The sequence below is a fragment of the Notolepis coatsorum genome (genome assembly GCF_963971535.1).
Source record: "Notolepis coatsorum genome assembly, chromosome: 12".
In the NCBI taxonomy this organism is placed as follows: Eukaryota; Metazoa; Chordata; class Actinopteri; order Aulopiformes; family Paralepididae; genus Notolepis; species Notolepis coatsorum.
The window spans coordinates 67,583,667-67,599,768 of NC_140176.1; the positions used below are offsets into that span (position 1 = coordinate 67,583,667).

At 40.4% G+C, this 16,102-nt stretch overlaps 1 protein-coding gene across 1 annotated transcript; it reads right to left on the bottom strand.

Moving 5' to 3' along the window:
• Window positions 1-1,155: 1,155 nt before the first annotated feature.
• On the bottom strand, window positions 1,156-8,582 carry ggh (gamma-glutamyl hydrolase (conjugase, folylpolygammaglutamyl hydrolase)). Its single transcript, XM_084326312.1, has 9 exons — window positions 8,238-8,582; window positions 6,102-6,210; window positions 5,334-5,384; window positions 5,097-5,181; window positions 4,870-5,008; window positions 4,236-4,342; window positions 2,845-2,935; window positions 2,041-2,175; window positions 1,156-1,662 (listed from the first exon to the last, which is right to left on the bottom strand). The coding sequence occupies exons 1-9, from the start codon at window positions 8,317-8,319 to the stop codon at window positions 1,541-1,543; spliced, it is 921 nt and encodes a 306-aa protein (XP_084182438.1). The 5' UTR covers window positions 8,320-8,582; the 3' UTR covers window positions 1,156-1,540.
• Between the last annotated feature and the right edge of the window lie 7,520 nt (window positions 8,583-16,102).

Consider the following 16,102-nt stretch of genomic DNA (forward strand, 5'->3'; position numbering starts at 1 on the left):
GCGTTGAAAGTAAACGTGGTTTAAACAGCCGAGACTTTCATTCTGAACTGTGAAGACTTTTTAATATTTCATAGTGAGTGAGCGAATGGCATTCTCACAAAGTCTGCCCACATGCCACCCCCCCCTCCTCCAAGCCCCTATACTGCTGTTTAACCAATGACATTATGATGACATCATGCCAAAATGTACAGTATCTGCATGCATCATTGTCGATATGATACCCATGAATGGTAAGTACAGGTAATTTATATCAGCACATTACATGACCTGCAATATTTATGTTGTCGTAAATATTGTGTCATTAAGCCGGGGGCCGCATCATTCAAGGGCCCACGGTACATTATACTAGGTGTGTGGAAGGAGCCATTACAATCAAGTGTTACAATATATCCCCAAAAGTAATACATTATGTATATAAGGGAACAAATAGGGTTAGCTTCACACTCTTTGCAATGAAATAATGCAAATGCATTAAACAAATTGTGTAATTAATTATATAGGCACAAGGTTGCATTTTTCAATTACCATTATTTTTTTCTTCTTTTTTTAGCGAATGTTCATTTGTGTTATGTTTTCAGTGCATGTTGAGAAGTTATTTGCAAATCAGTGCTATCTCTGGTTACTCAGTCTCCACGTAGTAATTTTTTGACATCATGAATGTTCCTTGCTGGATTGCATAATTACATCTCCAGTAGTATTGTGATTGAGATCCCAGTCTCGTCAGCTTGATGTATACCTGTTACGCAAAAATATCATTTTAGTCTAAAGAAAGGGGAAAAAAAGAAAATAATATCTTGTGTGTTATTTGTGCATAAAGCATTTTGGAATTTACATTTTGAATATTAATTTCTGTTCTCTTGTTTCGGTCCTTGAATTTAGTTGAAAGTGGACTTAATTAATTAAAGGCCAATAGCAACGTTGAACTTTCCTGCCATGGATTTTAAAGAAGGGATACTTTCAAGGTGCTCTTGACTTTGTCATCCAAAGCATAGAACTAGAGGCTACTGGCAGAATGTGGCATGAAGGTAAATGTTAGATTAATAAATAAAAGAAAAAGGAAAGAAGATATTGTTTTTTTTGTTTTGTTGTGTTAACTTCAGCTGATGGAGGTCCAAACAAAGTGACAACAAATTGTAAAAAAGAAAAAAAGTCCATTTAATGAATTATTGTACATTCTGTCAATTTACATAAATGTATCTGCCCCCGTCCCCCTTACATACCCCAAATGATATATGCAAAGCGAACAAAATGCATTGAAAATTATGTTTTTTAAATACGGCCACAGTACCAGCCACAGCCACAGCATCCACAGAGCCTACTTCCTCCTTTCCCTGGTGTTTTACAAGCCTGAAATACGTCTCTTATGAATGAGTTCACTTGAATGAACGCTGATGTCATATGTCGAATTTCTCCATGACGAAGACGCAGATGAAGGCACAAAACGTGTGATTATCTGTAAACACTGACACGTCGTCACGTAAGCAAATCAAATCATTGACAGGGCATTGCAATGTACCAACATTAGAAGAGGAAAAATACATTAGAAGAAATATACTTGTTCAAAGACGGACTTGATTGATCCGGTGTAAACAGGACTGTAGTTGTATATCAGTGCTCTCCTCTCCTCCTCTTCACTGTCAAATTGGTGGAAGCTTTTTCTGGCTGCAGTGTAAAGAAACAAGGTCAGATCTAGTCACACAACTGGCCCAATCAGTGAGTTGAATGTAAACACATGGGTAACCGCACAGCCAAGACTAAGAAATACGAATGGAGGCATGTTTTCATTCTCAAGTTGATCGACTGAGCTCCTTATACAAGGATCAACATTAGACAACAGGTAAATATGAGTTTTTATTTGCATTCACTGTATTTTGTCGGCATAAAATGTCTGTTTATGTTGGTAAAAAGTTCCCAAATAGTGTATTTTCCATCTACAGATCAAACTCTTCCAGAATGTAGGTGAATATACCTCCCATTTATACATTGACAAAATAAATCACAGATCTGTGTTTTTAAAATGAAATGATGGTATGTTCAAACCTTCATTGACAAAGAAGTCGGCCATGTAGAAAGTGATCTTGATTGCCGACGGAGAGTGTGGGTTGTAGGGCCTCGTCCATTCAAAAGCATTCTTCTCGGGGTGCCACTGTGTTCCGTAGATTGGGTAATTATATGCTGCAAGGAGAAAAAGAGAGAGAAATGTAAAAAGCAGATCCTCAATTTGACAACTCCCTGATATGTATGTTAGGGCTAACCCTAACCCTAACTCTAAGCATAACCCACTTCGAAAGAGGGCCAAAGCATAACCACTTTGAAGCAGAGAATATATATGTACAAGGCGGACATTTCTAACCCAGAGCCCTTCGGAGCTAAACCAATCAGAGAGGGTCTTCGCTGTACGCGGGCTAGCCAATCAGAGAGCGTTTTCGCAAACAGAGGCTACGGGAAAAAATCATGCGTCAGGAGATACACTTTGGCCTGATGGTGGCGCTACCATAGAGGAAAGGTCATGGGTTCACCAAAATCAACAGGTTTCTTCTTCTTGGGATCATGAGTGTGCATAGCAAAGAAAAATCCAGCTAACACTTTTTCAAGATATCTTGCTAACAAAAAGATACATACCGGTAATTAGATATTTGTTTGGCATGAATTCATCCATGTGATTTCCATACACTCCCTGGGATTCACAATGAAAAGTCAAACGTCCAAATCAATGAATGGACTGACGGATAAAACCTTCTCAAGGAAGATACATTGTTGTACATTCTAGTTCCATATAGCCTAGCTTTGCCTGCACGCCAGTTTATACATTTGCATGCTGTCGGATGAAAATTGTGTTTTTACCTTCCACTGTTGACACAAACTCAATGTTCCCGTCCATATTAGTGGAAAGAACTCTGTAGAACTTCCACAGCTCTTCATTGCTGTTGTAGCTCTGAAATGACACAAGTAAAATACAGTATACTAACTACATGTAAAATACAGTATACTAACTATAAGTAAGTAACTAATCGTATTGTCATGCACTTGTCCTAATATACTAACCTACACTGTAGCACTCAACACTTTGATGAACATTGTTGCTCAGCTGATAGAGTTGTACCCTTCCTGCTGTCTTGACGTACAGAACTTGAAAGTCACTTTGGATAAAAGCGTCAGCTAAATGACTAAATGTAAATGTAATGGCTGTTGTTGCATAGCCTATATCAGAACACTAACACCATGACTGAAAATTCTTCAGTTATGGTATAGACCAGGGATGCCTAAACTATGGAGGGCCAAGGGCCGAAATGTAACACGGGTGGTGGACCGTGGGCAACTGGACATTGATAATTGAATAAATACAACAAGTAATTAACAGTGTCTTAGGTCTAATGACAGTATGTGTACCTTGTAATAGATTACGTTAATTTAAAGTACCTTCTCAAATAGTTAAATTGCATCAACATTTTCTGAAAGTTTTATAATTCTCTCGAGTGCAAAAATTGGCCTGCAGGCCTTACTTGGGTATAGACATAAGAGTGTAGTGAGCAGATTTATTACAGAGGTTTATTCATAGCCTGGATCCAGCCCCATCGTCCACTTCTGTCCTTTTTCAAATGTCATAATTCTATGATTCAATTAAATTGCCTGAACCATTTTGAAACATGAAGAGGTGAACCAAAGTAGGCAATCCAGGGGGCTTGATCCAGGCTAGTTTATTCACTGACTTGTGAACATAAACAGCTCCATAGCCCCGTTTGGGACTACAGCACAAACCACTGTAATTGCTGTATAATGACAATACATTTTAATCTAATCTAATCTTCTGTCAAAGTCAAGAAACAAGAGGGGAGTAGCCATGGTTGAAAAAGTCTTGGACAAGCCACACAAAAGTGAGATTCTATACTTTTTAACATTTCACTTGAATGATAGAAAGAAAAGGCTTCAAGGATTTCAGAAAGCATTTCAGTTTGGCAAATTTCGGTCTGGAAACATTGCCTACCTGAAGTCAAAGTTTGAGAACTGACGCTACCGAAATACTTTCATCGGAGGGCCTCAGAACTACTGTAGCACCCATGCAAGGGTTTATGCCAAGTCGAGTACAGGGCTAGAGCTAGCATAGGACCATTGGTTTCCTCCGGTCCTGAACTAAACTTCTGGGTTGCTGTCAGGGAAACTTGTGTCATTGTCCAGACCTGGTTTTCTAAAGACCTTGGCAGGCTAATCACAAATAGCTTCCTCTGGTTGCTTACCTTCACTGTAAGACTCCACTCATGAGAATTTTCAGTTAGCGGTTCAGAGGCCAAGGCTTTCAGAAGTTCTGCTGGGAAGCCTTTGAACATCCTGCCTTCCTTGGATTCTGGAAATTAACCAGAGCAATAAGACAAGGTGATTGTTACCATTAGATTTAGTATACATGTAGTAACTGGAACCTGATTAAACATGCAGTGCTATGGGGTGACAATAAGCTAGTAAAGAATGCTGCGTAGCAGCTAGCTTAGGCGTTGGCCAACTAACACCTCTCCCAGTTTTAAGCGAGGCTAGCCATTACACATACATTTCCATTAATTTGTGCTAAGCGAGGCTATCTTGCTGCTGGATAGCTTTCCACTGAACGCACACAGAATAATTGGTATCTATCTTCTTGTCTGACTCTGGAGAAGACAGTAAGCATGTTTTTTTGTTAATAATGTTGGGAGTATTTCTCATAATGTTGGCATGTTCTTTTAAAGCATCAATGGCTGCAAATGTACCATAATGCTAGATAGTAGCCTCCAGATTGAGGGCTAGCCATCCATCAATACTTTGGACCAGTGCCAAAGTGCTTTTGCTGGGACACGGTGGGAAACGGCAATGCCTGGTCCACTGAATACATCCAGGCCGTACCATTGGTGAAGTTCAGGGGCAACGGCACACCAGTGGTATTGGTGTGTGAGAGAAGTAGCTTTCCACTGGTCAGGTAGGTCAGCTCCTCAAATCCAAGGCAGGTGCCCCACACTGGAAAATAGTCGCCTCTTGAGTTGGCCTAAAACATCAGATTAGTTAATGGTATTCAAAACATTCAAGTTCAAAAACAGTGAGAGTGGTTAGAGTATGCGATTTCATATTTGTACCTCTATGGCAAGACGGTAAAAGATTCTTGCAGCCTTCTCATAACCAGATGAGAGTATGCTGACTCCTCCACCTGGGTAGAGTATTCTGAGGGGTTGGTGGTTTAAAGACCTTTGTTATTTTCACACTTACATCGTAATCTACCAAACCAGATGATGTTTAAGTATAGGCCTACAACCCAGTCCCAATGAAAAGTGGACTTTGTGACTGATTGTTATCTATCATAGAAACAGGTTTACCCATTAATGGAGTTGAAGAGTGTCTTGTACTCCTCCAACGTTTGGTTTATCCTGTAGGTATGGAAAAACAGCCTATCAGAGTTGTAAGGGAGATTACATGGTTGTGTAACAGTGAAGTCGAAGTGGAATAGGCTATGGACAATTGTGAGACTACAATATTTTGGATCATTCTTGTTATAGAAATTATTATATATTTCATCCTATTACATCATTTGTACAGCTTACTGGGCCTATTAGTTCATAGCTCTGTTTAAATACATATTCTCTGTACAGCCTTGACTAGTTAATATATAGTTAACTAGTATACAGTTTCTCATACACTAGGGCGACAGTCTTAACAGTGTTCTTAAAACAACGGCCAAAGCCCAGGGCAGCTTGAGAGATATGACACGTCCAAGAAAAATCACATCTGGTTCTTTTCTTGTTAGTCTTCATATCAGTCTTGTGTCAGACACAACAAAACCCCTTAACCCATCTTTGTTTTAATTTTTTCATCTTTGTTTTCATTCGTCATTCCCAGCTGGTCTTTAATTGTATGTCTGACCAGAGCTCTTTCTCACTTTGTGATCAGACGCTAGTGTTTCACTTGTCTCTGATTGTAAACTGAGGATACTTTTCTGTGGCCACGGAAATAAAACAATGTTCTTTTGATACAACTTGACTCATCTACAGTTTCACTGTTTGGCTCATTAAAAAAAAATTCCACAACACTCTTTTTCAAGATTTGATTATCAAGGAAAGTTCCCAGCAAAACGCCATTAAACTTACATGACCGGCACAACTCTGGCTCCAGCAGACTCCAGGAACTTGACATAGGAGGCAGCTATGTAAGAGGACATGTGAGGCTGAGGTGAATATACCTCCTGAGCCAGAACACCTTGGGAAAGAAGACCTTTATTACTTTTGACTCTAAATGTGCCACAGGTTACAATGTAGACTCAACTTCAAATTCTACTGCATTTCCACAAATAGATCACTCTAAACATGTTAAGTAGCTGTATCCATAGAGCTAAAACAACAGAGTGTTGCTGATGAATTGAAAATGGGGGACCCCGATGTAAACAAGACGAAAGTCTTTTTCTGGTCTGCATCCCCTTAGCAGTTGTTTGTATTGAGCCGTACTGTATTGTACCCATTTTGCAATCTGTTAATAACGTTTTCAATCAATCAATCGACGCAGTGGGACAAACATGCAACCACCTTACCTGGGTCTCCATAACAACCAGTGTTATTTTATTGGCAATAAAATGCTTGATTTAAACCAAACGTTAGACATGCAGTGCTTAATTTAGACCTTTGATTTATTTAAGTATTTTCATGAGCTTTATTGTATTTTCTACTTTACCACTTAAGCTGGGAGATACAATTGGAAATATTTCCCTTCAACCAGTTAACCCTTTGATCGCCGAAGACGCCGAAGCTCGTCATTCCCCGCCATGCTCATTCTGCCGAAGACGCCGTAACACGTCTTTAATATCAATATTTCAAAAATCTGTGATCGAAATCATATTTTTCCCCCGGAGACATTATATGTACTGGTGAGTCCCTCTCAACTCTAACGGTTCAAGACCGCCATCTGGTGGCCGATCGATATTATACAACCTGGAAATGGATCGGATATTTCGACATCCCATAATAGAAAAAATTCTGTTCCACGCTCATCTCCCAACGCCGCGAGGAAGGTACGGTGAGTTTCAGCGTTATTTTCTAATGTCTTCTATACTAACTGCTCTGATGATCATATGACCCACACTAGATGAATGATATAACGTTGCCCACGGAATTATAAACGACCCCCCGCCCATCCGATCATCATCAGATCATACTTAGTAACTCCTAGAAGCACGTCCAGTTGAAATTTTTGATCTCGCACAGATTCCTACCAAACTGTATTTGATCATCAATATAATGCATTTAGGGCTATAAATCAAGTTCTGGAGAAAGCTGCAGAAAACGATAAAAACATACTTATACTTTAGACCGTATTTTAGTATGAATATGTGAATGAAAAAGTATAACGTTGCTACACCCTGAACAATAGATATAAGACGTTGAATGGGCCATAATAATGTAAATTTAGCAATACAATTTAAAAAGTTATAGCCCTGCAAAGAAGGGGAACTTCTCCATGTTAAATAGGGCTGGCGAGGGATGGTAAATTATGAATTTAACCCCGGCGATCAAAGGGTATAACTTAATAACTGAATTAACCAAAATAATTCATATTTAAAACTATTCATAAGTCATCATCATCTTGGCCACTATTAGCAAATATTATAACTTGGGGCAAACCAAATAGTCTACTATTATGTTTACCTAAGAAAGTGAGCTATGGACCACCTAGAAAACCATTACACAAAGAAAAAAAGGTTCTTGTGGCACAACATGCATAGTAAGTTGTACTTCCATGTTAGCTCATAGGTAGAACATGTATTCCAGTAAGATATTTACAACTATTATAGTGTTTGATTGATTGATTGAAAAGTTTATTAACAGATTGCAGAATGGGTACAGTACAGCTCAATACATACAATTGTTAAGGGGATGCAGACCAGAGAAATACGATCGTCTTGTTTACAGTAAAAGCACCATACATTTTCCCAAAAAAAATCCCCATTGGCTTCAATTCATGCAAGTTATAAAACTACACCCAGGTAAGATGGCTGCCAATTGATTTATGACATGTCGCATCTCTTGTTTTATATCTATGGTAGTATGGTGGTTATAAGTTACAAGACCTTTCCATAAGTATTATGTTGCTATTGCATTGCTAGGGGAACAGCCTTGGCCCCTATTTATTCCCTGTAAGCGACGATTAACAAACATTGCAACAGGAAATACAAAGCGGCCTATTTAGAATGTGTATGTTGTCAAGTTATTACGTTGTTAATATATTGAGCTTACCGATCACCGGCGCATCGTTCCGCTGTGCCGACGAATAAAAGGGCAATAGTGAAAAAGTTAAGTAAAACAACAAGACGAACATTTCTTTCTAGAAGTAAACAAAAAAGAATAATGCTTAGAGAACAGATATAACTGCTGTTGCGACCTCCTTCACATGTGGGCTATTGATTATTTCTCCTCAGTTCCTGTCACTGAACACTAGTCAGTCACATGGACAGCAGCCTGTTGTGATGCTAATCCATTGTCATATATGTGTCCTATGTGTCCGATCCTCTGTGCAGGTGTAGTAAGCGTGTGCATGTAGTAAGCGTGTGCATGTATTGCCATAATACTGCTCTGACATGAAGCAGCCCACAGGGGAAACCGGAACGACAACATTGTCGCTGTTTCGCCGTTTAACGTCACATGTCCCTCCCATGTGATCATAGTTGGACCAATCATGTAACATCTAGAAACGCAGGCGGAATTTACAATCATAAATAAAAACAACATCAACAACACAATTATTATTATTATTATTATTATTATTATTATTATTATTATTATTATTATTATTATTATTATTATTATTATATTACTAACAATAATAATAATAATATGAATAAAAACAATTATAATAATAAAGATGATGTTAGAAGCCCTGTTTCTATTCTTACCTCCATGAAGATACATAAGTAAGAAAGAAGGACTGACCTGAACTACGATTGATTACAAATAAAGACTGATATGTCATAACTGTCACAATCAGTTGCTGAGATGGAATGGCAATAAGAGAAATCAGATACAAAGATATTTGTTCAAACTTGATTCCAGAAGGAACAGGACTATGTTCTACACGACCAAGGTGCCCATGTACATGTCAAAATACTTCCCAAAGGTCTGTGAATACCACGATCACAACACCAGAGGGAGCTCCACAAATCATGTTAAACCCAGATTCGGCTCAAACAAGGGACTAAACACATTTCGCAATTATGCCACATCAATATGGAACGCCCTACCCACAGCTGTAAAGGAATGTGAATCACTACCCACTTTCAAAAACACTCTCAAAGAACACCTACGGGAGACTGCAATTCGAAACTGGCCCCTGCAAATGTCCTAACCCAACCCCCTCCAATGCACAGTAAATGACCAAGTATGGCTTTGTCAATATTCCAATGTACAGTGTACAGTGAATTCTGATGCCACGGTTATAGTAGTGTGGGGTATACGGTGGACGTTGTTGCAATGTATTGGGGCGAAACAGAGTATTTTAGGGTCATATTTAGTACATTGTCATGGGATACACTGCTTGTCGGCTAACTGCTAACGTGCGCTGACTGATGACGACATCAACTCGAGACATTCGCAGCAGCAAAACAAGTCTATTAATAGCCCGTCCATCGGCGCCGGGCATAAGAAGTTAATTAAACTTGACAGACATTATATCGACGATAATTATCGATATCGAGTTATATGAAAATAATTTTTTTTTTTATTTTTTGATCCACTTTTTCTCCCATTTTTCCATATTTTTCTCCCATCCCAATTTCGTATCATCCAATTCAACCCTCCCCTGTCACGAACGCTGTTTCTTGCCTCCCACAAGCCGGCTGCAATGTGGACTAAGTCATACATAGCACAAGTCCCCTCCGGTACTTGAGGTAACAGCAGTCGCATCTTTTCACCTGCGCAGCTCGATCTCTCAGTGTCGAGGAGTAACGCGTGGGAGGCTCACGCTGCCCCCGACACTTCCTGATTCTACTGCGCAGGCGCACCAACCGACTTGTAGGAGTCGCTTGTTCACAACGTTCGATCCCCACCCTTCAGTTTTCCCTCCCCGTAATACGGCCAATGTGTATTACTGCGGACGACCAGCCAAACTGAAAAACAATGTGGAGAGCTGGATTCGAACACGCGAATCCTAGCGTCTCCACACTGGTGGCGAGTGCCTTGCCCACTACACCACCTAGCCGCCATATGAAAATAATTGTATAATTTTATCGCGATAACGTTTTTGGCCATATCGCCCAGCCCTACGCTAGATCATAATTATTATCCTTCCTCGTGCACGCATGCAAGGTTGTTTAGACCGGCGCGCCACTCACCCCCCTCCTCCCACCCAACGGAAAACAGCCACACATACACACACAGATACAGTGTCGATCGGGTAGAAATACATATCAGATCAACGATCAAATTTATATATAATGTTCTTACCTTGTATCTGATGTAATGCAAAAGAAATAATCCAATTATCTGATAGCCATTTGAAGTACTGGGCGCGGAGGTCCGTGCCACCTTCAACAGCATTGCATATGGGGGGGGGGGGGGGGGGGGCAGCCTCGCAGATCTATCGTTGAAATCAGGTTACCTCGCCTGATTATTTAAACTGTCCGCACGGCTTGGATCGTCCCAGAAAAAAAACTACAGGGTATACCATTCCCAGTAGAGTGCAATACCAGCCGGAAGGCGTAGGGGGCGGTATTTGCCCTTTTGCGAGCTCAGACCCATTCCCAATGATAACATCAGGCTGGATGGATGAAAATGAATGGATATCGCTAATAAAATAAATAATGATTAAAACCAGACTATACTCGTGATTGGCGCTGAACGGTCGGCGAGTTAACCCGACTATCATCGGGTCTGGCGTCCAATGAGTTAACTGGAATAAAAAATGTAATTATGGTATGTTCAAACCTTCACTGACAAAGAAGTGTTGTTCCTGACGAGAGAGTGGGATGTACAGTAGGGCAGCATCCATTCAAATGCATTATTTTCTGGATAACATAGATTAGGTAATTATATTCTGCAAAAAGACAGAGAAGCAGAATATCCATCAGACAGTTCCCTGATGACAGTATACTTACTGTATGTGTCTCACAACCTCATATGAAAATAAGTCTGAGCAGGTACCCAAATTCACCACACACAACACAATTAATTAATTAAACCATCTCACAACATTGCTAATAACAGACATAATACATTTTCAAAGAAATTGAGATGTGTTTGGCTGAAAATAACTTCAGTAATGGAAAAAGGTTATTAAAGAAAAGAAGGGCACCTTGATTTCTGTTGGGGAGGTAATACACCATTTCACCACATTGCTGACAAGACAGTTTTAGTTTATAAAAAAAATTAAGACCTTCACAATGACCTCCAAATCAGTTAAACAGTCAAGAGTGTACATGTACTGTACATGTATCTATATGGGCAGCGGTGGCCTGAAGGTCAGAGAAGCTGGCTTGTGACCGGCATGTCGCTGGTTCGATCCTCCTAACCGGCAGGAAAACTCTGCGGGAAAGTTAATCTCTCCCGTCCCTCAATAGCAACCGCTGAAGTGCCCTTGAGCAAGGTACTTTATGTACAGTGGAAAAGGCAATGACTTGTCCATTGAATAAGACCAGGCCATACCGTTAGTAAAAGTCAGGGGCAGCATCAAACCATGGGTATCGGTATGTGAGAAAAGTTGCTTTCCACAGGTCAGGTAGGTCAGGTCAGGTCAGCTCCTGCGACATATTGGAAAATAGTTGCCTCTCGAGTTGGCCTGAAACATCACATGAGCCTGTGGTATTTCAAATATTTACATTCCAAATAGTAATAATATGGTTAAAGTACCAGAAGAGTTCAAATACATGTGATGAAGGTGCTCTTTGGCAGGGAATACAAATGATCAAAAAGGAGAAAAGGTTCAAGCCAAGGTACTCTTCTGGCTAAAGGTTGTCACAGTGCTACTCCATGAGCTGTAGACTTAGACCCACTCACCTGCAGTAACACAATTATATGTATAATACATATTGCCGGCATGTAGACTTGTTACTTGTATTGACGCTGGTCTTCACATGCGTTTAAACTGAAGCTAGCCAAGCAGTAGCTTAGGCCATTTATGTCATTGTTCATTTTCACAGTATGCATAATAACACCATTTACATGTACATGACGCACACACATTGGGGATTTAAAGGTTGTTTATTGTAATTAATTGTTATCATTTACCATGTTTTTGTCTCTGTGCTCTGTTGCACATGTGATATTCCCAGGTAGGTTCACTCACTGATTGCCAGACCAGAACTGGAAGAGTCCAAGTCATTTTATAGTGAGGAGACCCAGAGTGTACCAACAGTATTATTTGTCAATCGGAATAATGTCTGTAGTTATTGATTGATTGTACAATGATGATGGTTTGTCTCTGTAGGAGGAGCTACCAGTACAAATCTGGGAGCTCCTCTCAGTGAGAGAGAGTTATATTTACCTTTTGAGGCAGCAAGAGCTACTCAATAGCCAAGGGCCTTGGTCTTTTTTTGCCCCTTCATGTCTGTGTTTGAGATGTGAGGAGCTTTGTATTTTTGTCATTGAATTCTTGTACATTTTTCATTTTTGGAAACCACTGTATACATATACTGTATATATGTATATTGAATATTCTTGTTTTGTTTACACTTGTTTACGTACTTGACTTTCTATTTTATACTTATATTATACTATTTTATACTATCTTGTTATTTATCTAGCACACTCTCAGGAGCAAAACAGAAAGAAGCATTTCATGCAAAAGTATTCTGTATTTCTGTATGACAACTAATAAAGAAACTTGAACATTCTGGTTATTGCACATTTGTGACTGGTGAGAAATAAAAGGAAACACTGGGTGTCTACAACTGCTTCAGTGCTCCTGATTCCACCACTTGGCCAATCCTGACTAGTTTAAAAGTCTTTATTAATATGGCTTATTCCATTGGCGAAATTCAAAAAAATATAGCAAATAAATGTGCGTGTTAAAACAAAACTGGGTTATGACACAAGCGGCCCTCAGCACACAGTTTCCTCAAGATAATTGCAAACACCTGAATCGGAAGCCAAATAAGTCACAGGTGACATGCAAAGTATGATCACTAGATGGCTATACAAAATGTATAGATAGAAGAAAACTAGAAAAAGGCCTGAAATAAATGTCCTCATTTAATCCTGGGTATACTGTGGCCTGCATTTGGTTTATATAAAAAGTTTCTCTCGGCAATAACAATATCAGTCGAACCCCACCTCCTCTGTTTGATGGTTTATGCCTTCCACCATAAGACTGTCTTGATTGCTGGTATGTACATTATAAAGTGCTTAGCCATAGGGTAATCCAAATGAGCTTTTCTGATAGCATACTTATGCTCTGTCTCAGTCTCTTTGGCCAGCCTATGCAACCTAATTTCCCCCCTTCTAGCTATTGCGTATAGCCACCTAGTGGTCATACTTTGCATGTGTCACCTGTGAGTTCATTGGCTTCTTGTTCAGGTGTTTGCAATGATCTTATATGTACTAAAGGAGCACTGTATGCTGAGGGATGAGTTGTAACCCAGTCCTGTTTTAATAAACACATATATTGTCTATAATTTTACCATGAAATAGCCACATTAATAAAGGCTTTTAAACGTTTTACCAGTAGAGAGCCTTGGATCTTTAAAAAAAAGAATTGAAGTATTGATGCATATTTCTTTACCTTTATGGCAAGATCATAAAAAGTTCTTGCTGTCCTCTGGTAATGACTTCATGCTGACATGTCCACCAGGGTACAGTACTCGGTGGTGGTGGTACTGAGAGGAAGGGGGAGTTAAAATAATATGACCTGTCATTTTCAAGCTTAAATTAAAATCGAGCTAAACCAGAACCACTGCAGGCTTCTCTGTTACAGTGGGTGACAATATTGTCACAAGGAAAGATGAAATTACATACCTGGGGTCCATCCTAGAGGCTAATCTTTCATGTGACAAAATGGCATCCAATGTAATAAAAAAAAAAGTCAACTAACGAACTCGATTCTTGTACCGGATCTCCTCTCTGGTAAACAAGAATACCCTGAAGACTCTGGCAGGAGCACTCATTCAAGGGTACTACGACTATGCTTGCACCTCATGGTACCAAAGCACCTCAAAGGCGCTAAAAACAAGATTACAAACATCACAAAACAAACTGGTCAGACTACTGCTTGACCTTACTCCTAGAACCCACCTCACCCCTGCCCACTTTGACAACCTAGGATGGCTTAGAGTAGACGACAGAGTACAGCAACTTGCAATGGGCCTGGTCTACAAGATACACTACACCACTCAGGTACCCATGTACATGTCGAAATACTTCCCAAAGGTCAGTGAATACCACGACCACAACACCAGAGGGAGTTCCACAAATCATGTGCAACCCAGATTCGGCTCAAACAAGGGACTAAACACGTTTCGCAATTATGCCACAGCAATGTGGAACGCCCTACCCACAGCCGTAAAAAGCTGTATGGGCCTGGCCTGGCCTGCCTGAGTCAAATTCCCGGTAGGAATCATGGTCCCAGTCCGCCACTGTTCCGCCCATCGCGTGACCTAGTTGGACCGATCAAAAAATTCAGCTCTACGATTTCACAATCATAAATAATGAGTTAATTTTTAACAATGTAATGTTATGGTTTACTGCATTGGTGTTGCATGTTGTAAAATCAGTCCAGTCAGTGTCTACATCCAATTAATTGAAAATGGAAGACCCTGATGTAAACAAGACGATAGTCTTTCTCTGGTCTGGTCTGTCTAAATGTAAATGGTCTGCATCCCCTTAACAATTGTGTGTATTGAGCCGTACTGTACTCTACCCATTATGCAATCTGTTAATAACATTTTCAATCAATCAATCAATCAATCAATGTTATATCCTACATACTACATGTTATTAATCGCAGGTATCGTAGGCTAGAGCAGAGTAGAAGATAAACTACAAAGCGACAAATAACAGCAGCCCTGGGCTGGCAAATGATCATAAGGGAACAAACAAAAAAAGTAGGCTATTCCATAATAATGACAGTAGGCTACACTGATTTAGGCAGATAGCCTATAGTCAATATTATCAATTCCTACAGCTGATCCAATACACCAAACTATATCTTCACAACCACATAAAACACAAGGTATACTATGAAGGAATACCACAGCTGTAGCTACAGAGTACGTCTACTTACTGTAAAAACCTGCCATGTGAAATAGTAGCCAAACAGTACCACCTGGTGTCTAATTTGATGTAGTTGCTATTGCTTGGCCACACGCCAGACAGCCTGTATGCTTTCCCCAACGCAGTTGTGTTTCCGCGTCTCTGATTGGCCCGCGCGTTTCTGGTCATGTGACATGTGCGCCAATAGTGGGACCGCAAGTTTCTACACTGGTTAAGCTTAGGCGCTCTTTCGAAGTTGGTTAAGGTTAGAGTTTGTCTTAGAGCATGGCGATAGAACGCCTGCCCTTCTTTCGACGGTTAAGCTTAGGCACTCTTTCGAAGTTGGTTATGGTTAGAGTTTGTCTTAGAGCATGGCGATAGAACGCCAGGTAGTTTGCAGGCTGTTAGATCCGGAAATAGGCGCAGAACTTGCTGTCCCACGATAGGCGCACATGTCACATGACCTGGCCAATCAGAGCGCAAAACGGGAACGCGGAAACACAACTGCGTTGGGGAAAGCATACACTCTGCCAGGACAGGTCTGAAGAAATGCAGTTTAAGTTACTAAACTCCAACCCACGCATCAGCAACCCACAACAAAAAGATACACAAAGTGCACTACCAAGCGGGGCTCTTTTTCGAGGTCGCCGTTTAGTGGTGTTACAGTCCAGATCCTACCTTTAAATGTATAAAACACCAAGTGACAGGACAGACACTATAATCAAATAACAATGATTAGGGGCGACCGGGTAGCACAGCCGACTAAGCGTCTGTCTACCACCGCAGATACAGTGGGATCAAATCCGGCTGCCGCGGTACCTCCGGCTTGGTCGGTCGTCCATGCTGGCGGCAGTGTCAGCGGGTGGAAAGCCGGTGGGGTGGGTCCTGGTCGGTGTAAACAGCGACTCCTACAGGTCGGTCAGGGC